This window comes from Lytechinus variegatus, chromosome 13 (assembly GCF_018143015.1).
Source record: "Lytechinus variegatus isolate NC3 chromosome 13, Lvar_3.0, whole genome shotgun sequence".
NCBI lineage: Eukaryota > Metazoa > Echinodermata > Echinoidea > Temnopleuroida > Toxopneustidae > Lytechinus > Lytechinus variegatus.
This window is the reverse complement of record NC_054752.1, coordinates 7,370,691-7,395,017: the sequence shown is the minus strand read 5'-3', so window position 1 is coordinate 7,395,017 and position 24,327 is coordinate 7,370,691. Positions and strand designations below refer to the sequence as shown.

Sequence of the window (24,327 nt, the reverse complement as noted above, 5' to 3'; positions counted from 1 at the left end):
GAGACGATGTATTTTACTAAAGGGTTGAAGCACTTGTTCACTGCAACCATCCTGCCTGTGGGGAATCTACAGGTAGGACTATGGTATGCCAATGCTGTACAGAGCACTCACTTTTACAAATTATCAAAATATAACTTTTGTGACCAAAATTACTAATTTCCATAAAGATGCAATTTATTTTTCATTAGTAACGTTGGAATAATTTTTGCATTCACCAGAGCGCTCAAAAACTTGAATTTTTGTGTACGCCGACTATTGGTGGAAAGTAATATGGCAAGAATTTTTTTATTTTTCAATCTCTATTTTTAATTAAGAAAAAATAATTTAAAGAATTAAATTAACATAAGAGCCAAGTTATATGATGAATAGCTGTAATGAAAACTGACAATGTAAGAAAGTCAAGCATTTGTTCCATAGAAAAAGAGAAAATAATCAAAACATTGCCACCCTTATTTTGCCACACATGGAGATGTAACTTCACTGAATGAGTGGGTTGAAGGGCCGTCTGAGAAGGTTGAAAATTTTCAGTAATGCATTGGGTAACTAATAGATAAGTGACACCACTCATTCAATGAGTGACACCAATCAACAAACATACACATTCCTATTTTGTCGTGTAATTTGTTTTAAAGAAAAAAGTTGCAGTATTCTAATTCCAGCTTACCTGATAGATCTTTTGGGTGCCGTGTCTGCTCCCTGCCACTCGAAGGTTCATTACACGCCGCCGCGCACAGAAAAATCAAGCCATAGTAGTCGTGTGTTGTGGACGTCAGAAGTGGCGTCGCAACGCGCGCGACCCACTAGATTGAAATTCACGGCCAAACGCGGTCCTTTGTGCGAGGTTATAACACCGATACTAACCTCGCACTGGTGTGAGTGGCTCTCTGAAGAAAACAAACGGCAGGATTGTGCACGCATTTGAAATAAGGTGTTTCAAGATAACTTCCTTTGTGATTCGCAATCCACTTCAAAGTAAGATCCAATGTATACGAATGACATATTATACGAAAACTGTCAAATCCAACATGTAATAATCATCCAAAGACCTGTAAATAAAGATTCCACAAGAGATTAACAAAATACTACTAAACTACGTTGCCGATTTCAAGAGTGAGAGAAAGAAACTGCAATCCTTCATTGTGCATAACACGTGTTAAAATGAAGAAAATTGGTCGCCTGAATACATTACTGACCCGAAACAAGGACTATGAGTGGTTCAATAATCTTCAACAATGTGTCATTATACGACTAAGCTGAATTCGTTACCGTCGACGCGTGGAAGTGTGATACAATGAACAGAATGTGAAAAATTGCGCGTATTCAACAACCGAAGATGCTTGCCGAGGTAAAGAATTCAAGGAATTTGTAATGGAAGTAAAGCAAAATGAAGACGTGGAGTACTGCGTGAATTTATTTCAGGTTCTCTCAATCATTAATGACTAATGTTTATTTTTTAATCAATGTATTCTTTATAGATTATCTCTAAATTTGTTCGCAACTTATACTTGCTAGAAAATTAATTATTTTTTTTGCCGTCGCGAACAGTTTTTCTTGTAGTTATCAGATTTATATTTTTGCGTAAACCACTGCCGTAAATCCTTACGTCACAGCTATTGTTCGGGGGGGGGGGGTGGGTGGAAGTGGAGTGATAGATACCCCCCCGAACAATTATAGGTGTGACGCAAGCATTTACGCCGGTGACGCATACAGTTGTAGGTGTTTACAAAACATTTGTAACTCAGCAGTCGCCAGTGCTAGTGACAACATTCATTCACTGGGAAAATAACATGTGAAACGAACATATTTTTCATTCATTAAAAAAAATGTTGTGTAATGTCCCAAATACAGGTCCTCGGGAGTTGTACTGGCCAAAATGGTTGATGAAGTCCACACACAATAAAATAAAAACAAAATGTTTCTTCAGTGAAAAGCACCTAAGAACTGAAGGAATTTGTAAACGTGCCAATCAAATTGTGATAAAACATTAATTCAAGGCCCCGTCTTATAGAAAATTAGGATTGATCCGATCAACCGCAAGTATGGACAGACAACAGCGCCAATATCTAAAAGGCATATTTGTTCAAAATGTTTTGGAGATACGTTGTATTCAGTGTGCTTCCTCTTTGTTTACAAATGAGGAAAATTATGACATTGATAGATTTCCATACAGTTGAGGTTGATTGGATCAATCACGATTCCTTTGAAGACGGGGCCCAGGATTCATTATCGTTTTAATTTTATATTAAACAATCAATATAGGGTATAGGGTATTTATATTGCGCACATATCCACCTTGTTAGGTGCTCAATGCGCTCCTATATTACCCGGCTAAGCTAGGCGTTCATAGCGCACACAGCTTTTTAAGGAATTATTTCCTACCGGTACCCATTTACCTCACCTGGGTTGAGTGCAGCACATTGTGGATTAGTTTCTTGCTGAAGGAAATTACGCCATGGCTAGGATTCGAACCAACGACCCTCTCATTCAAAGTCCGAACACTAATCCACTGGGCCACAACCCTTTACAATCAAGCTGAACATTAACAGATTACACATATATAATAAATAGGCGTAATGAATATTCCTTCCCCTTTTTTCGTTCTCAACAGGAAAGTGTTCGTACGTAATGTCAACCGATGGTTGCAATGAGAATTCTACCGAAACATTCCGCGTCGAGGTAGAAAGTCTGGACTGTGGGGAAGATCCTTGGGCCTGCACCAAAGCCGTGCACATTTCCTTCCCGGACGTCACCGTGGACCTTGTTCGTGGAGCAGAACCTATCATAACGCCAAACACCTCGAAAGTTTGCATTCGAGATGTAGGTGGCACTTACACCATGGTCCGATACGAAGGTAAGATAAACGCTTTTTAGTTAGCGGCGAGTCAGGTGGTAACCACTTGATCTCCAAGCAGTTGGTCCACTTGGTCTAAAACCACAAGGGCTAAACCCATTGGCCCAAAGGTGGTTTTTAAAACCATCGGGTGAACCCATGGTTTGTGCAGACTACCTGTATAAATCACGCTTATTTCCCGCGTATGTTGAAAAATGTCCAATGCTGATGCGCGCTTTTGTCACAGTGCGCCAAATCGGCGCCTCTTGCTATTTTTCAGAACGCTAATTATTCATGAGTCCACTGTTTGAAGATTTGACCAATTGGCTGGAATTTGCAAAGGTGCTTTTGAAAATCAACGGTTGCATCCATGGTTTATGCAGATTTCCTGTATAAATTACGCTTAATTTAGCGCGTATCGCGCGCGTGTATAAAAAATGCCCAATGCTGATGCGCACTTTTGCCTAAAGATGCGGTAGACCGACGTCTGAATGATATTTATCCACAGAATTTATTGTCTGAGATATTTGAAAACTCACACTCCACAACTTAACGAATATTCAAACAAAATCTCCACTTTGGGAAATATTGAACTTCCTAAACGTGAACGAATTATTCTTAGTAGATTCAGATGTAACCGTAGACTATCAGTAATAATAATAATAATACTATGCATTTAGATAGCGCCATCTATCTAGAAATATTCTATTCCGAGGCGCGTTGTTATTATTATTACCCCGGCTTTAGCTCGAGCTGCCTTTCAAGGAATTAATCCTGCCGGGTACCCATTCACCTCACCTGGGTCGAAAGCAGCACAACGCGGATAAATTTCTTGCTGAAGGAAATTACGCCATGGCTGGGATTCGAACCCACGACCCTCTGTTTGAAAGTCAGAAGACTTATTTACTGGGCCACAACGCTCCCAGTCTCCGGGAGGTAGTCGAATATTCCACGGAACCTGAGAGTGTGTACTCTTGGAATATTGAAGTTATGGGAGATGAATACCATTATTTTATTTCAATGTCCCCTTTTCGAAAAGGAAAGGAAACTACTCAAGAAATATGCTATCAAGAGACCTAGCTCATTCGAAGTGAATCAACTCATTTATACCACCAGCTGCAAAAGTAGTTCAAACCTAGTAAAATTTTGTCATAATGAATTGTTTTCGTTGGCTATACAGCTTAGTGTCCCTTTTATCTAATAAGTATACCCTTTCTTTATAACCCCCCCCCCCTCTCTCTCTTCGTCGTTTATAATGTAATGTATTTAGATAATTTTATCAATAGCTGTACAAACGATTAATTTATTGAAATGAATATTCAATCTCGTGGAATTAAATTTCCTAGAGATTTTTCTTTCGCTTATCGTCTTTTTTATTTATATGTTACCTATCCGATTTATTGGTGCCTTTGTTGTCTTTTCTTCCTTTTCTTCTTCTTCTTCATTACCACCATCTACTTCTTTTCCCCCACCCTCTTCTTCTGTGTCTTCTTTTCTTTCTATCTCTTCTTTGAAGATATTTTCTTTCCCCAGATTCGCCATTTTCTTCGATAATGACGTAGAATAATGATCCTATTTCTAGTATTATTATTGTAATATATAATAATAATAATAATTATCATTATATTAATATAATTATCATTAATATTATTATGATTATGATATGATCATCATCCATAACCTTATTGTTACTAGTCTAGTAGTAGTAGTAGTAGCAAAATCACTAGTAGGAGAAGAGGAGGTAGTAGTAATAGCAGCAGCAGCGCAGTAGTAGTGTTAGTAGTAGTAGTAGTCGTCTTCGTCATAGTAGTAGTGGCAGTATAGTGGTAGTAGTAGAGTTATAAGTAGTCATGTTTGTAGTTTTATAAGTAGCAGTAATATGGATGAGAATTTATTTTTGTATATAGTGTTATTCCCAATGATGTTGCTCCTACCATAATGATGTCGTATAATTCCCATTTTAGGTCTAGCAATTACGTGGGACGGGGCAAATATGGTTACTATTACGATTGAGGAACGTTTTGCAGAGAAGGTCTGCGGCTTGTGTGGCAACTTCGATGGCCGGTCCGACGACGACTTCCTAAAACAACAAGGAGATACTACAAGAGGTGAGGGATGCAAGTAAAAAGAAAAGCCCCCGGACAGGGGCAGCGGAGCGAAGTTGAAAGGGGGCACGGGGGAAAAAAGACACATTTTCTTACGAAAAATGCACAAGGGGGTAACTTTTCTATCCCACTCACATGACTTATAAAACATACTGCACGTAGGATTATTCTCAGGTATAAAAGGGGACAAAACACGTTCGAGAAAGGGCACATACAAGTAAAGGGAACACTTGTTCACCTGCACAGGTGAAAGGGGCACAGAACACGTTGGAGGGGGCATTTTTTTTGGGTAAAAATTGGCACTTATAGGCTGAAATGGCACTTGGTAACACCTAAAACAGGTCCTCATTGAAAGGGACACAGAAAACGTTCGTTTGGAGTAAAAAATAACACTGATATGATAAATGGCACTTGCTGACCATCCATGCCATTTGCTCCGACGACAATTCATCCGTTGGAAAATCTGCAAGTTAGTCAAACATAAAACCCAACCCAAAAGCTAAATTAGCCCTAATCCTTATATTTACAATATTCTATGAAATAAAAACTCTCTTGAAATCCTAAATCCAACCCTATGCCCCTCCCCAGCACATACATGTTGATTGACATGATTGATGTTTTTGCATAAAATAAGTTACTAAAAAGATCGTCTGCCTTATTGTAATCATGCAGATTCATAACATCTTGAAATCTAACATCTTGCCATATCCTTGCCGGAAATAAGCAATAAGTACGCAAACTGGAATCCCCAAATTACCTTATTCTTCAATAACGGGTGCAAGGAATATCTAGGTGCTAGGTCAGTAACCATTTACTAAACGAAGTAAGTTTCATGAAATGGGGTGTAGTAGGAATAGGCCTGCAAATTGAAGCTGCAACATTTGGTCAATGTGCAACTATTATATAACAAACAAAAATTTATCTTGGGGAATTATAGATCCTAAGCATATTCCACATGAAAGTTAGAAGGGGGGGGGGGGGGTAATTACATATTTTTTGTCAATTTATCCTTTCTAAGATCCGGGTGCCTTCTATCTTCTACAAATTTTTAAACGCAAATATTGCAATTATTTCTGTTGTCATGATGCACCCGTTTATTACGTTTATATACTGATATTTCTTATTGATCTATTCATCAATTATATCTAAAAAAAAATATTCTTATGTTTGCAGTTGGTGCATCAAGATCCTTTAGGGAAACTTATGCGTAGTTCTATGACAACGTATTATTTCAGAACAGACCTGAAATGTAATGGGAGTACATGAACACACATATACTCCCAAAAAACTTGGTTACACTTCGTTTTTCCGAAGGTTCGTAATTCCGAAACGTGTAAAGTGCCTATACCTCGATGTTCGTTAATTCGAAAACGTAAAAGAGTTCGTTAATCCGGACATTTGTGGCGTTATTCTGAAGGCTCAATAATCCGAAAACGAAATAAGGTCCAATGTTCCGAAGGTTCGTTAATCCGAAAACCTTCGGAATAACGAAGCTTCGGAATTACGAATGTATGCGAATAAACTTGTGGCACTCTATAAATCAAATCAGAACTACTGTGTTAGCAGCCACCACTCTCTTGCAATCACCTATCAATTTTGACCAGTAAAACTGATTTCCGTGAAGGTAGATTGTGTGCACGAGAACCTGCCTATAGCAGCCACCTCTCTATGAAGGCCACATTTTGTGTACTGGGATTCGTGATGCATTTGTATTGTTTTCTTACTCATTTAATACGGGTCATAATAAACAGCCATTTAAATATATATATGTTTTTTCTGATACTTGTTCTTTGACTCGACTCCTCAGATGTGAACGAATTTGTGGACAGCTGGGCCACACGGGATTGTCTTCCCGCCAGGACACTGAGCCCTGAATGTTTGAACGAAGTGGAGGAGGCCAGAAGACCTTGGGCCGAGAGCCAGTGCGATATAATCACTTCGGACGTCTTCTCTGAATGCCATCCATATGTACGTATGTGATGTTTATTTCTACCATAAACGGGTGATGGTTCTCTCTTTTTTTGCCAACCTCCAGGCTTCTTGGAGGTAGTTTCATGAAGTTATTCCTAATTTGCGTTATGTTATACATACGACAGGTGAACAGTTGCTTGAGTTGTAGATGAAACTGGCCTAATAAAATTCCCCCTTTTTACATAACGCGAGAAAACTTTTTTCAAATTCTCACCCCGTCTTGAGTGACCACTGAAATCTTGTATTCAAATACTTGTTTAAAACAACCATGTCCGTGCATTCCATATTAATGCATTTAGAGGAATGAGTTAGTCAATGTTGTCACTCAATATGTTTTTAATGTTTCATTTTTTTAACAAATGGTAATTCCACATGTGCATGGAAGAAGAAAATGTTTCACATGACATTGGGAGAGAAAATTGAAATATTTCACATAATAAAACACAGGAGAAATTGTGAATAGAGGATTTAATCAGTTCCCTCATTTTCATACTAACAAGGATGTGTGTAATTTATAACTGTTTTTTTAAATTAAACGAATCATTCAAAAGGTCATAATTTTCTTATCTTACGGACATCTTACTCTGATTTTTTTTCAATTTTATGCTTGATGGATTTAATTGTTTAATTCCAATACTTTTTTTGTTGGGATGGACTTGTCCTTTAAACGCCATATGAACCAACATGCAACAGCCTTAATAGCCTTACCTCAAGTCCTCAACTCCTTATCCGACCAGATTCATTACCCACAATGCAAAATTCTGAGTAGTGAAGTCTTTTAATATAGGCCCATTTGAATGATAATACAATTTACCATAATTCTTTTATGAGAAAACAGAACAATTTCACTGAAACAGTAGAAATTCCATACATCGAATATTCGCCTGAGTCGAATCCCGTCTGCGAATGAGATTATGGGGGTAATTGTCCGGGGGTAGTTGTCTGGAGGGAAGTTGCCCGGGGTGTATTTGTCCGTGGGATAATTGTCGGGGGGCGGTAATTGTCCGAGGCAGTTGCCAGGATGGGTAATTGTCCGGGGGGGGGTTATTGTCCGGGTGTGATTTTAAGGGGGGTAGTTGACCGGGTGGGGGGGGGAAGTTGTCCGGGGTAATTTTCCGGGGGGGGGGGTAATTGTCCTCAGGGGGGTAATTGTCTGGGGGGTAGTTGTCCTGATCCCATTTTATATACCGCTTCTACGTCATGTAAGTAGACTTTCTCATACATATAAGACAAACATGTTTGCGGGCCAAAGATTCCCCTCAGGCAAAATTACCATTTTTTCTTGTACTAAACATGCTCAGTTGCGATCTCGATACATCACATTCGGGATGATCAGTCACTTTTGTTAACTGATTTCTTTTTAGGTAAGCTCGACGTTGTACTTTGACCACTGTGTCCATGACGCCATTAAGTGTTACCGCGGCAACGGTCAAGACTGCATGTGCGACGCGGTGGCAGCCTACGCTCAAAAGTGTATTGAGAAAGGAATATGTGTAGATTGGCGAGAGGACCACCTATGCCGTGAGTAATTTTACAGTAGGGAGATTTTACACCGCTCTGAAAATAATTGGAAAAATTCCCTTCAAGGCCAAGCCCAACCAAGCACTTTTTGTCGAAAATTGGTGAATCAAACAGTAGTTTCGTCTTGGACTCTGGACGAACGACATATTTGCAATTTTTCGTCAGCTCTGAAACTTAGAACGAAACTGCTGTTTTGGTTCACCAAGTTTGGACTAAGTCCTCCAAGCTGTTCCTTGTAAGTTGACAGGCATTTCCAATACATCTACTGTATTTTTGAATCCGTTCGCCCTTGTCTAACCACCAGTTCAACTCTTATTTGTAATGCGATCATTGATACCACACACAGTATAACTCCCCAACTGCTTTACTATTTCACTTAAATTACTTCTTTTATAGAGTCTATCACAAGATCAGATGTTCTTTATCAAAGGGGGACATGTAATAGACATTGGAAGAATCGTTAGTCATAATGGAATAATCAAAGATAGCTTTTTTGCATATAATTTCAGTGTCCAATTGAGATAGTGATACATCTGTGATATCGCAGGTCTTGGTCGCATTGCTAATGTGAAGTTCTCCATAGCATTATTGCTCTCTACATTCAAATGCCCATAACTTTCTTATTGCCTGTCCAATAAGAATTTTTTTATTCGTTCATCTTGATTTTTTCTGCTCTCGCACAAGATTTCTTGCTACAAGTTGCGATTGGTCGCGATCGGAAGTTATTGAACGCAACGGTTACTACAACGAGTCCCAGACCGACCAAATCTGTTACTATTTTTAATACTGACACAACCATCTGCCGGATGGTTTTTCAAAATAACATAACCTAATATAAATGGTACCCAATAGGGTTTGTTTAGTCAGACTACGCCTCATGAATATTCATGGACTAGAGTATAGCGTAACACATCGATCCCAAACAAATGTTTTTTTTCAACTGTTTCTTGTACTATTTGACCTCCAGAATAACACTAAAAATCTACCAAAATCCACATTCGGGGAAAGTGGTTATTTTCAAGATGGCGTCCAAGTTGACCGCAAGTTACTGTAAATGGACAAAATTCACTCATTACGACATCTTTTTTTGTGTGTCTATTTGATTGTCGAGGGGGTAAAAGAATTTGTGGGTACAAGTTATAGTGAATATATATTTAAGTCATATTTAATTTTGTATATAGTGTAAATACATTTGTGTTACAGTGTTTATATCTATATAATTTTATAGAATTTTGCTGATTATTTTACTCTATTTGTATCATATTACCCTTGTATAAAGTTTTGATGGGGGTCTACATTTTACAAGCTCTGCTTTTTAGTAGGCCCCTCCACTTTTTTCATTTCATTGCTACATTTCAATCCTGCATATGTTATGCATTTTTTTTTTCATTGTAAACATGATTACGAAATGTACTTTGATGATTGTGGAATATGAATATATCAATATCCACTCCAGGGTGCGTAGAAAATCCAAGATGGTGCCAAAATTGGCCACCGTGTGCTAAAAATCCCAAATTCATCTATTACTTGGTTAAGTGGCTTTATTTTGGTTTCTAAGGTTCAAGTAGTACATTTGGACAAGTAACAAGGACAGTCATTGATTTGGTATGTCAAAAATCCAACATGGCTTCGAAAAATGGGATTTAAATTGAGTGCTGTTAGTTAAAAGTGGATTTACTTCACTGGGGATATGATTTTGGTGTATAAACTAAGGTTTCAAGGTTCAATGGGACTGGTTGCAATGATACGCAGTTGTCAAAATTAAAGCCACTAAAGGCATGGTCACACCGCCCGGGCGGTGTGACCATGCCTTTAGTGGCTTTAGTGGCTTTAGTGCCTTTAGTGGGCCGGGGCGAAACAAAAGTACGCCAAAAGTCATTTTGGGCAATTTCAGATTTTGAATTTTTGTCATGCCCAGCTGAAAGACAATACTTTGAAGAATATTTCAGCAAAATATTTCATTCCGGAATTTGCATAAAGGTTATTAATTTCCTACCTCAAATCGTAAAATGTGACATTTTGCGAAATATCGCGTATATGACATCCTTGTTGAAAAACAGGCCATTTCACAGGAGGTTTTTCATGCAGGAATCTGAAATGGCTCCCACATAATCCTAATATATTCTTTTTTCGTGTGAAAGGGTTCAAAGTAGATAAAAGACACATTTTAAGAGGTTTATAGGATGATTTTTCCTCGAAATAGGCTGAAAAATCCATGTTTTTTGCATTTACAATAGAATAGTTTAGATTTCCGTGGATTTCCGTCTAAATTCTATAAACATCATTTTTCCCGATGTCTAAGCTTTAAGTCGATACCAAATTTAGCTGCCCGTATTTGCCCATTTTTATGTCAGAGCCGATTTAACTTGACACAACACCCCAAAAATCTGTTAAAAACGTTCATTTTTATACCACGCAGTCATCTTTAGCGCACCGCATGGGGGTACATTGCCGTTCGCTTTTGCACGGCGAGGACGATTCCCCTTCCATTCCATGAAAATGACATGAATTCCGGGCTTAATTTAAACAAAATAAATGTTGCTAAAGCAAATAAGGGCTATACCCACAACTCTTCCAGGGAAAAAATTACTTGTAGAATAATTTCATCCCAAAACCCTCGTCATAGTGATACATTCGTGGTGTTATATACTCTGCGTTTTACACAAGTCAACACAGCTTGATAAAGCACGGTTAATATTTTTCAGATTTTATTTTTTTTTGTTTATAAATGTAATTAATAATAATTTTGATGCAGTAAAAATTATTTTCGGCATCTCTTAAAACACTTTTTAGGCATAAACTAACATTCACTCTGGCCAACTTTCAATGTTATGGAAGAGAATTGAATAAATGATTCCATACTGTGTAGTACATGTGTGTATATGCATGTATGTTTGTGTATGTACATGTATGTATGTATGTATGTGTATGCATATGTATATATATATGTATATGTGTGTATATATGTATGTGTATATATGTATATATATTTATGACCAGGGGTCAATTATTTTGTTTATATTTGATGTGACATATGGAGAGTCGATGATCGACGTCTATTGTATCTTATTAGATTTGTCTTATACCCAGTCTTTTATAAGACAAATATTAGTCCCCACCTCCGGCATCTGGCCAGCCTTACCTTATTTGTATTATATTTTCTGTTTAATATTCTACTATATATTTCACTCAAGACAAAATGTTTAATGCTTACTTTGTTCGATTTGAATCGTGCAGACTCGTTGCTTATGTATATATGATTATATTGTGTATATCTTCCTATGAACTTGGATGACAATGTTGATAAAGGTATAAACCATGCAAATACATGTGATTACTACTTACCTGATGAATTTTCAAACAAATTCCGAAGCTGTAACAATTTTAGTATTTTAAACTTGAACATCCGTAGTCTGACTAAGAACTTTGAATCATTTGATACATTTCTATCTACTCTTAATAATTCTTTCTCAGTGATTGGGATTACAGAAACATGGCTTCATAATTTCTCCCCTTCGATATTCAATATTGACGGTTACGAATTTCTTACGAATAATAGAACACATGGGAAAGGAGGTGGTGTCGCAATGTATATACATAATTCTTTGTCTTTCAAGACTAGAGCTGATATTTACTTCCAACAGGAAAGTGCAGAATCTTTTTTTATAGAGGTTGAAAATATAAATGGAAAAAATCATATTTTAGGAGTATTATATAAACCTCCCAACACGAATAATGATATATTTTTAGAAGAATTAGAATCATTACTTTCATACATCACTAGAGAGGGTAAAACTCTTCATATATTAGGGGACTTTAATATTGATTTATTGTCAAACGAGCGAATACCTCTTCAACTTGTTACTACTCTTTATTCAAATTCACTCGAACCTCTCATAGATAAGGCAACTAGAATAACAACACAAACAGCTACCCTCATCGATAACATTTTTACGAATATTGATTGTGATCTGATTTCTTCAGGCATTATATACTCAGATATCTCTGACCATTTACCTGTTTTTACTATCTTTTCTGAAATCAGCCAACGTAATAGATCACGTTACAAAAGAAAGGACACCAAATTAATACGTAAATATACTCCTGATAACATTTCCAACCTTAATTCAGATCTTAGCTTAGAGACTTGGCAGAATGTAATATCAGAACAAAGTGCGGAACAGGCGTTTAATACCTTTATGTTAAGATTTAATTACTACTTTGACAAAAATATTCCCAAAACGAAAACTAAACTTTACAGACGAAATCGTCCAAATAAACCCTGGATAACAATGGGATTGTTGAATTCTATAAAAAAGAGAAATATATATTATAAGGCTAGTATAAAATATCCTACTATGAACAACATCAATAGATATAAAACTTATCGTAATAAATTAACATCTCTTATTAGATTATCGAAAAAAACATATTACGGAAGAAAAATAGAAAATAATAATGGTAATATATCGACAACCTGGAAAGTGATTAATGATATTCTTTGTAGATCAAAAGACCCTATTCCTACAAGTAGGTTTTCTCATGAAAATAAAGTATATGAACAACCTAACGATATTGCAAATGCTTTTAATTCATTTTTTGTAAATATAGGGCCTGAGCAAGCTTCAAAAATACAGAATACTACTGTAGATTTTAAACAATTCTTAAAAACACCTTGTGATTCTTCCTTATTTTTCACCCCTACAACATTCATTGAAATTATTCAGATAGTCAATTCCTTTAAATCCAGTGATTCGATAAGTCATGATGAAGTCAGTAATAATCTTTTGAAGAAAATAATTTTGAATATCGCTTCACCACTTACACATGTAGTAAATTTGTCATTAAGCACAGGAGTTTTTCCAAGCAAAATGAAACTTGCAAAGGTTATTCCTATATATAAAAAAGATGATCCTTCTTTAATGAGCAATTACAGACCCATATCTATTCTTACAAGTTTTTCCAAGATCATTGAAAGAGTCGTTTATAATAGATTGTATAGTTTTTTAATGTCAAATAATTTACTAGCCTCTTCTCAATATGGTTTTAGAAAAAACAATTCATCAGATATAGCACTTATTGAACTTTGTGATAAAATATCGGCTTCTCTTTCTAGGAAAGAACATGTAATTGGTGTATTTATGGATATAAGTAAAGCTTTTGACACACTTAATAATTCTATATTACTGGAAAAATTGAAATATTATGGTATACGTGGAACCCCCCTCTTTTGGTTCTCTAATTATCTTTCAGACCGAGAACAATACATATCTTATAACAATTTCAACTCAAATATATTACCTATCAAATGTGGAATTCCCCAAGGTTCAATCCTTGGTCCTTTGTTGTTTCTTATATATATAAATGATATTTGTAAATCGTCTTCATTACTTCAATTCATTTTATTTGCAGATGACACGAATGTATTTTTTTCTCACCATGACCTTCTTTATCTTATTGAAACTATGAATACAGAACTACCCAAAGTCTCCACGTGGTTCAAAAGTAACAAGTTATCATTAAATGTAAAAAAGACAAATTATATATACTTTAAAAATCAACGCTCCAATATTAATATTCGGTCCTTTGATATTTTTATTGATAATATGAAAATTGATCAGAAAGAAACAACAAAGTTTCTAGGTGTAACTGTCGATGATAAATTAAACTGGAATACACATATAGCTAATATTGTTACTTCGGTTTCACGTGGAGTCGGTGTATTATATAAGGTCAGATGGTTTATTCCTCGCCAAACATTATTTACTATATATAATTCTATCATACTGCCTTATATTTCATATTGTAATGTTGTATGGGCTTGTCAAAAAACAAAAATCAACTCTTTATTTCTTCTTCAGAAAAAAGCTATTCGTATTTGTACAAACTCAGACTATCGAGCTCATTCAAACCCATTGTTCCACAAACTTAGAACCCTAACCATACATGACATTCATTACCTTCAAATTGCTCTTTTCATGTACAGATTCCAAATCCGCGAACTTCCTGACAACCTTTTAAAAATGTTCCGTTTCAATACATCTATTCATAATTACCCAACCCGAACCTCCACAAATATTCATTTAGAAAACCCAAGAACAGCTCTTGCCCATAGATCTATTCGACATACTGGCCCCGACATTTGGAATTCCCTTTCTATTTATATTCGTTCATGCCCAACAAAAAATTCCTTCAAGAGGCAAGTTAAACATTTCCTTATTTCAAAATATGAAACGCAAGGTTGATAATAATGTCATGTATGTTTATTACCACTGCATGGTTACATAATGTACCACCACACATATGAAATTCATTTTATTTACTATTGTTTATATTTATTATACAAACAAAATAACTCACGAACGAGTCTTCGTTATCAAACATGTCTTGTTATATATTGTTAAAAATTCTCCTCATATTTCTCTCTTTCTATTCAGTTCTTTCTTTCCCACTCTGTTCTTTTCACCCCTCACTCTATCTCTCTTGCTCTTCTTTTTACTCTTTGTTGATGTTCGCATCATTGAATATATTATTTTAGCCAATGTATAATTATGTATCTTTGTATTCTTTTTTTTCTCAATGGAACATCATTTTCAAGCTCTTAGAGCTTAAGATGCTCCATTCATGTATATATATATATATATATATATATAAAAATGATAAAGTAGCACATAACACAAAGTTTACATACCACACAATGTAATTTGTGTTTTCACATATATTTCAAGTAGCCAATCAAAATTTGGTATCAAGGTGACGTCATATCGGCTTTAAATTATGTTCAGTCGATTCTATGCCCAAAATTACCCATAATCAACATGTTAAAGTAAAAATCTAACACGGAATATAATTTTGGCGCACTTTCAACTCATTCTGGCTCACTGTGCGCCCGAGCGTCGTTGTAGCGGTCGTGGAGCGGAGAGAAAAAAATCATCACCGCTCGTTACCGTTCACCATTTTAGATTTCGATTTTTTTTTCGATTTTTCCCCCAATTTTGTGAGCGAAATGCGACCCTCTTTCCCCTCCGCTCCACGACCGCTCCAACAACGCTCGGGCGGTGTGACCAGGCCTTTAAGTAAGTAATAGATGAATTGTGGATTTTTAAGCGACAGCAGCGATTTTGGACCCCATCTTGTATTTTTCCAGTTACCCTGCAGTGGTTATACCTATGCACTCTAACCTGTATCAACAAATCCCTTTACCCCCGAGACCATGGAATATGCACCGAAAAGGATGTCCAGGGTGGATGAATAGTCAGTTATGTTCATATTCAGTGAACGCTGGCCATCTTGGACGCCACCTTAAAAATAACCACTTTCCCAGATTTCGGTAAAATTTTAGTATTCCTGTGATCAAATAGTACCCAAAACAGTTGACAACCTTTTGTGTTGCAATTTCTTGGGTCAAAACAAACCAAAAACATGTGTAGAATGGCGGTCATTTTGGTTTTTGCCAAAATTTTTTTTGAGGATTTTAACATCAAATTCAAGGTTGGTAAACAGCATACTTGGATTCAGCGCCCTCAAATTACTTTTAAACTAAAACACTTCTTAATTCAGCACTAACACTGTTTGTCGAAGACGGTCTTCTTTTCTCAAATATGGACCCGACTATTTTAGGTTATTTTATGAAATCATGACCTTCTTTCAGAATATTTTACTTAAAATCTAGGACGATGACAAATTTTCCTTCAACATTTATGAAAAGGGGGAGACGGGCCTTCACATGATTATAACAATTTCAATTTCTCCGTATTTCACAAATGACTGGTTAAAAAAACACGATTAGTTGTGAAGATTTGTGCATCAAGGTTTATTTCATTCTTTTACCAATAATCAAAATTAACATGGTTAAAAATGTCAGATGTAACAATGAAGAAAAGTTAATTAGTAAAGACCATGCAAAGCAGACAGCCGTTTCTATTATTTGCTTTTATCTTCTTTGAAATACCTGAGTAGATAGCAAAGTATTGTATTTTTATTAATTTTGTTAAGATGTATTTAAGTATAAACTATACACTTGTAATGTATTTAATTTCCCGATGAGAAATGAATGAATTAAGATGAAAATGAAAAATAAAAATCAATCAAATAACATTTCACCTTTCCTTTAACCGTTTACAGCTGTTCCTTGCCCATGTGAAGATAACAGAAAGTACTATGCCTGTCATTCAAGTTGTCTTACAACGTGTACATACTGTCCATATGAAGACAAGTGCATTACGCCAAAAGTAGAAGGGTGTTTCTGCGAAGGGAACCTCGTTGATTCAAATGGCACATGTGTTCCACCCGGTCACTGCTATGGAAAACCAGGAATTACAACACCAACACAACCTACTCAACCGCCCACTACTCGTCCCCCTACAACACAGCCACCTACTACTGGACCCCCTACAACCCAACCTCCAACGACCCCCTCTCTGCCACCTACTACCCAACCTCCAACAACTCCCTCTCCGCCACCAACTACTCAACCTCCAACGACCCCCTCTCTGCCACCTACTACTCCGCCACCAACTACTCAACCTCCAACGACCCCCTCTCTGCCACCTACTACTCTGCCACCAACTACCCAACCTCCAACGACCCCCTCTCTGCCACCTACTACTCCGCCGCCTACTACGCAACCTCCAACGACCCCCTCTCTGCCACCTACTACTCTGCCACCAACTACTCAACCTCCAACGACCCCCTCTCTGCCACCTACTACCCAACCTCCAACGACCCCCTCTCTGCCACCTACTACTCCGCCACCTACTACCCAACCTCCAACGACCCCCTCTCTGCCACCTACTACTCCGCCACCTACTACTCAACCTCCAACGACCCCCTCTCTGCCACCTACTACTCAACCTCCAACGACTCCCTCTCTGCCACCTACTACCCAACCTCCAACAACCCCCTCTCTGCCACCTACTACTCAACCTCCAACGACCCCCTCTCTGCCACCTACTACTCCGCCACCAACTACCCAACCTCCAACGACCCCCTCTCTGCCACCTACTACTCCGCCACCTACTACGCAACCTCCAACGACCCCCTCTCTGCCACCTACTACTCTGCCACCAACTACTCAACCTCCAACGACCCCCTCTCTGCCACCTACTACTCCGCCACCAACTACTCAACCTCCAACGACCCCCTCTCTGCCACCTACTACTCCGCCACCTACTACGCAACCTCCAACGACCCCCTCTCTGCCACCTACTACTCCGCCACCTACTACCCAACCTCCAACGACCCCCTCTCTGCCACCTACTACTCCGCCACCAACTACCCCCTCTCTGCCACCTACTACTCCGCCACCTACTACGCAACCTCCAACGACCCCCTCTCTGCCACCTACTACTCTGCCACCTACTACGCAACCTCCAACGACCCCCTCTCTGCCACCTACTACTCCGCCACCAACTACCCAACCTCCAACGACCCCCTCTCTGCCACCTACTACGCAACCTCCAACGACTCCCTCTCTGCCACCTACTACGCAACCTCCAACGACCCCCTCTCTGCCACCTACTACTCCGCCACCAACTACCCAACCTCCAACGACCCCCTCTCTGCCACCTACTACTCCGCCACCTACTACCCAACCTCCAACGACTCCCTCTCTGCCACCTACTACGCAACCTCCAACGACCCCCTCTCTGCCACCTACTACGCCACCTCCAACGACCCCCTCTCTGCCACCTACTACTCTGCCGCCTACTACGCAACCTCCAACGACCCCCTCTCTGCCACCTACTACTCCGCCACCAACTACCCAACCTCCAACGACCCCCTCTCTGCCACCTACTACTCCGCCACCTACTACCCAACCTCCAACGACTCCCTCTCTGCCACCTACTACGCAACCTCCAACGACCCCCTCTCTGCCACCTACTACGCAACCTCCAACGACCCCCTCTCTGCCACCTACTACTCCGCCACCTACTACGCAACCTCCAACGACCCCCTATCTGCGACCTACAACCCAACCCGCTACTACCCCACCTTCAACTACTGGTAAGTATTTCATCTTTTTCTGAATGGTTGTTGTCGAGGTCTCAACTATAGTTCTGCATTCACGGTGGTGCTTACGGAAACGTAAGGTCGACCCGAGTTTTTCAAAAAGCTCCTTCACTGTATATTGTCAACTATATATTTAGAACATTGATGAAATATTATTGTAAAGTGATTTTTAAACACGGTCGCCCATATATTAAACATTGGCTGATGGGGGATCGTTATACAGAAATAACTGCCTATGTCCAGATGAACATATTCATATCTCCATTAAAATAAAGTCAAAGTCACAGAGCAAAATGCTGAAATTTTTTTTTATCCAAATCGGGTAACAAATAATAAAGTTATTGAATTTGAAAAATAGGTCTTCATGAATATTGAATGATCAACAGATGATCTTATTTTCCCACTTGGTCTTATGTATTTTATTATATGAAATTAGGTTTATTAAAAAAAATCTACCAAGAGCTAAAAAAAATTGATTGACAGCTATTTACTGCTGCAACTTATTTCATTATAATGGAGATGGATCATTTACGCATGTTTGGAAAAAAGGAAACAATTTATGGTTTCATGGAATAATATAAAAAAGTGGGGATGTGACATCATCAGCCCACCTAGTGAATATTCATGATGACGTGCATATGACTGTTTTCACAAAAATTACTTTATTTAAACATCGTTATTTGTTATAGTGGATTAAGTTTAGGAACATAGCATTTTATTCACACCAAATCAAACACAATACATAGTGGTATATTTGTGCAGTGAAATTAAGCGAAGCTTAAAAATGTCATAACTTTCTTATTTTACATTCAATTTTGATGAAATTTTCAGTGTTATGATTGTTGGATTTTTCTCTTTTTATTCAAATAAACTTTTTGTTGGGGTGGACTTGTCATTTAATGGAAACAATTCATACAATTTACATTTCGTGGGGTAATATACAAGTACTTGGGTTCTTGCTTAAATACAACACTTGACATGCTTAACGATCTTTTCTACTCAATTAATTTGCTAATAAGTATTTTTCTTAGATCCCAGGCGGACCTCTACCTCGGGACCGTTTCATGAAAATTGTCAGCACTGACAAGTTGTCTTTCCCCGACATTCACCATAGAATTATTTAGATGTCAATGCTTCTCAGCCAATCAAAATCAAGGTTTTCACTGGAATTTTTAGTTTATAATTTATTTTAGTTCAGTTTTAATTTAGTTGGTGCTGACAACTTTTATGAAACGCCTCGTAGGCTTGGCTTAAGTCTGGTTTGGGTGGAGTATAAAAAATGTACATACAGCGCTCAACATTCACTGCCCATTATTTGGCTTCGATTTTATGACGTCACAGTAACTAGTTTGTTAATATTTGGTTTGACGGATTCATAAAGCAAAATACTAAAAACGATCTGATTACGAGCCATGAAATTATTTTTGTTTTTCGTGTATAAAGGTCAAAATTTTTGCTAGCTCAGTTCGCTCTCTCTCACTTATTATACTATCGAAAGTTTGAAATGCCTTGGCCTTGGCCTTGAGGTTTTCAGGCCTTGGCCTTGGTCTTGGGTTTCCATGCCTTGGCCTCGGCCTTGGGTATTGAAGCCTTGGCCTTTGGGTATTAAAGCATTGACCTTGGCCTTTGAGGTTTATGCCTTGACTACAACACTGCAATATACATGTAAAAGGGTGAACAAGAAGGCAAATGTCACTGCCATTCGGGAAAACTTTCCCATTAAAGACAAAAATTTGTAACAACTATACTAAAACTGCAATGATAATGGGGAAAACGTAAATGCCAATTGCAAAATCAATTTTCTGCTCTATATCTACCTAGCTGGGCCCTGCAGGATGGCTGGTGATGAGATATGTGGGACGGACATTCAAGGTCTTTATAATTCCGACTCTTGCGTTGCTCCTGGGGATAACTATGCTGTCGTGGCTCCATCAAGGGAATGTTTGATTACTTTTAGCGTTCCATCTAAAGTCAATCAACTTGAGATCCAAGTCATCGACGTCGTCGATGCAGATGTTATCTATACCATCACCTGTAAAGATACGACTGGTAAATGGAGTAGCGCAGTGGATAACAATGGCACTACGATCGTACGTATCAAGTAGATTCTTACCTTTTTATCCCCTTGTAACTACTACGCAGTCGTGCATTGCTCTTTTGACCCACTGTTCAGAGAGCGCAGAACGAACATTTTGTCTTGTCATTAATGGCAATTTGATAAATGTTTAAGAATTGGATCTAGATAAAGATCTAAGCCTAGGGGTCTCACGGGCCTAATTACTAGTGGTAGGCCCTAGATATTCATTCGAGCCAACCCATTGCTATTTTTTTTATTTTGATATGGCTGATTGACAAAGTGTATGCATATGATTGTACATCTAACACTGATTCTACTTTTGGTAATTACTGAACTTCCTTTTCTCTAATTGGGAAGAAATATCACCAATTTTGGACTATATTTTGACTGGCGGAAGGATTAGGGCCATTTTGCTGTTTGAGTTGATGAATCTGCTCCCCCCCGACGGTGTCTTCAAACACGCCAATTTATTTTTGAAATGAGCCGGTCGAGGGACCCTTTTCTGGTCAGATATGGATTGCCAGATATAAATCCTATCCACTGGTAGTAAACATTCGACCCCCGAATTTCATCCTTATTTTTTATGAATTTTTTAAAGTGCCAATTTAACACATGAGTCTATGGGGAATGAATTAGGCCTGTGAGACCTAGGGCCAATGTAAAGGTACCGGTAATTTGAGGGTGCTGATTCATTCATGGCAACGTGAATGCTAACGACCACAGTCCACGCGCAAACGTACTCTTATTGCGAAGATGCAAGTCACGAAACTTCGTAATTCCGAGGATTGGTTGTTCCCAAGGTTCGTAATTCCGAAACACGTCAATTGCATATACCTCGATGTTCGTTAATCCGAAAACGAAAAAGGGTTCGTTAATCCGAACATCTGTGGCGTTATCCGAAGGCTCGTTAGTCCAAAAACGAAATAAGGTTCTTTATTCCAGAGGTTCGATAATTCGAAAACGAAATAAGGATCGTTGTTCCGAAGGTTCGTTAATCCAAAAACAAAATGAGGTTCTTTATTTCGAAGGTTCGTTAATCCGAAAACTGAAATAATCGGTGGCGAAGCGCCGGGAAAACCCGAAGGGTAAGCGTGGTGAAGGGGGGGGGACATCGTTGTTGAGGCAAATAAAAGAAGGCCAGTAGAGCGAAGAAGAGTAAAGAAGAGCAAAGCCTTTTTGAAGTGATTTCTGATTGTGATAGAAAATAAAATTTTCGCGAGAGATTGCAACGAGCTGATGTTGTCAAACCCGTTTTTTGGTCAATTACTGTTAAAAGGGCATCCGTGGGACGTGTTGTGAGCATGAATCGCAGGCTCAAACTTTTGGACATATCAATAAGAAATGAAAATAAAAACGTTCCGAGCAGTTTTTTGCAATCATTAAAAAGATGTGCATCTAACTGAAGAATTAACACGAGCGCGAAGTGCGAGCTGAAATATACTGACCAGAAAAAAGGAACATTTTAATCTGAGAGGGAAGAGACCTAGGTTTCTTTTAAGGACTGCATTTAGCGACTCATGAATAGGATACATTGAATAACGTAGGTGCGAAGCGCGAGCTACAAATATTAAAGCCTGAAAACTCGACGTTGTAGGCCTTTTTTATAAGCATAAAAGATGACTACGTTATTAAACAATAAATGATAACAATAACAAAATATGGGATTTTCTAATCTAAACATTATACTTTAAAAAGGATATTTCATTTCGAAAAACGGCACACTTCGTTTTGGAAATAACATGGGAATTTCCCATTTTGGAAAAATAGTATTTCTTTTTTGTGGGGGTGCAAGTGCCCCCTGTCCTCCCCCTCCCGCTTTCACCACCCCTGTGGGAAGAAGATGATCTATCGTTACCATAGGGAAGTTTACGTACGCATAATTCTCTCAAAGGGATGATTATAGGTTTATGAGGCTAGTTCATATTTTTCTCTCATTGCTAGACCTGCAGATACGTATTTCATCATTAATTATATTTATCCGGTTTAAACATAAATAAATGTTCATGATGCAAAAGTACAAGGACCTAACTGAACATGTTTACAATAAGTACAACTTAAAAAAACCCAGACTTCTGAAAATCAAACAAATAAAATATAAATGCATTCAACGAGAAAACTACTATTAACCTATTAACAAAAACCAGTATAAGAGCAGAATTGATATCATATAAGTTATCAAATCAAATGAAAAAGGGAACTCACTGGAAAGCTTCGCTTGTTTATGTGAGTCCCCTGAAATAAATAACTGTTTAATTTTCGGATTAATGAACCTTATTTCTCTTTCCGACTAACGCACCTCATTTCGTTTTCGGACTAACGAGCCTTCGGAATTACGAACCTCATTTCGTTTTCGGACCAACGAACCTTCGGACTTACGAACGTCATTTCGTTTTCGGACTAACGATTGGGAGCTCCAATTTGACAAAGTGGTGTTTTCGCGGTTACACTTCGTAATTCCGAAGGTTCGTAATTCCGAAACACGTAAATTGCCTATACCTCGATGTTCGTTAATCCGAAAATGTAAAAGGGTTCTTTAATCCGAACATTTGTGGCGTTATTCCGATGGTTCGTTATTCCGACGGTTCGATAATCCGAAAACGAAATAAGGTTCGATGTTCCGAAGGTTCGTTAATCCGCAAACGAAGTAAGGTTCGTTGTTCCGAAGGTTCATTAATCTGAAAACGAAATAAGGTTCATTGTTCCGAAGATTCGTTAGTCCGAAAACGAAATAAGGTTCGTTAATCATTTCGTTTTCGGACTAACGAACCTTCGGAATTACGAACCTCATTTCGTTTTCGGATTAACGAACCTCATTTAGTTTTCGGACTAACGAACCTTTCGCGATTATGAACCGCATTTCGTTTTCGGACTAACGAACCGTCGGAATTATGAACCTTTGGAAATACGAACCTTCGGAATAACGAAGCTTCGGAATTACGAATGCATGCGGTTTTTTTTTGCTACAGAGAAAAACAATTTTTATTGTCTTGAAATCATTTGGAGTAGGTTTTTTGCTATCAGCTTCATATAAAGAAATAATGGCACAGCAAATCCTATCCCCTCAGGGGTCTGCCGAAGTCACCAACCCATTTTCGCATTTTGGAAAATTCGCCATTTTTAGCCCCATGAAGGCAAAAGGCGTTTCCCCTTTGCAGTAAACCACTTTATTGTTTTGTAAGCACTTGGGGATGAAATTTTTTTTCCTCTATCAGCTAAATATAAAGAAGTGCTGGCACAGTAAAGCCTATTTCCAAAGGGGTTTGCCAAAGTCACTCACCCCTTATCCATATTTTGCCAATTTATGGAAAAAAATATATAAATCCGGAGCCCTCACTGATGCAAAAAGGTGTTTCTGCTATGTGTAAGCCACTTTTATTGTTTTGAAACCACTTGAAAACGAAAGAGTAGCCTTCCTTCTATCTGCTTCGTGTAAAGAAGTGCTGGCATAATCGAAGCCTACATCCGTCGGGGCTGCCGAAATCATTTTACCCCTTTTGCGTATTTTGCCCATTTCTTGGAACATTCGCAATTTGGGAGCCCCATTGAGGCAAAAGGCGTTTGCCTCTTTGCAGTAGACCATTTTTATTGTTTTGTAACCACTTGGAGATAACAAAATTAGATTTTCCTCTATCAGCTACATGTAAAGAAGTGCTGGCTCGTCAAAGCCTACCCCCTCAGGGCTTGCCGAAGGCAGTCCTTTTGCCTATTTTCCCTCTTTATTAAAGCAAAATTGCAGTTTTCGCCCCCCCCCCTTTCAGGCAAAAAGGCATTTCTGCTATATGGTAAAGTTTATTTTATTATTTGAAAGCACT

At 38.2% G+C, this 24,327-nt stretch overlaps 1 protein-coding gene across 1 annotated transcript in view; it reads left to right on the top strand.

The window, feature by feature from the left end:
* The window catches only part of LOC121426614 (mucin-2-like), a 64,482-nt gene that overhangs the window by 26,642 nt on the left and 13,513 nt on the right, over window positions 1-24,327 (top strand). Inside the window, exons 13-18 of the mRNA XM_041622971.1 lie at window positions 2,609-2,851; window positions 4,795-4,938; window positions 6,743-6,903; window positions 8,271-8,427; window positions 16,552-18,432; window positions 20,260-20,528. Of these exons, the coding sequence (XP_041478905.1) occupies window positions 2,609-2,851; window positions 4,795-4,938; window positions 6,743-6,903; window positions 8,271-8,427; window positions 16,552-18,432; window positions 20,260-20,528 (2,855 nt within the window). The remainder of the gene's footprint in view (window positions 1-2,608; window positions 2,852-4,794; window positions 4,939-6,742; window positions 6,904-8,270; window positions 8,428-16,551; window positions 18,433-20,259; window positions 20,529-24,327) is intronic.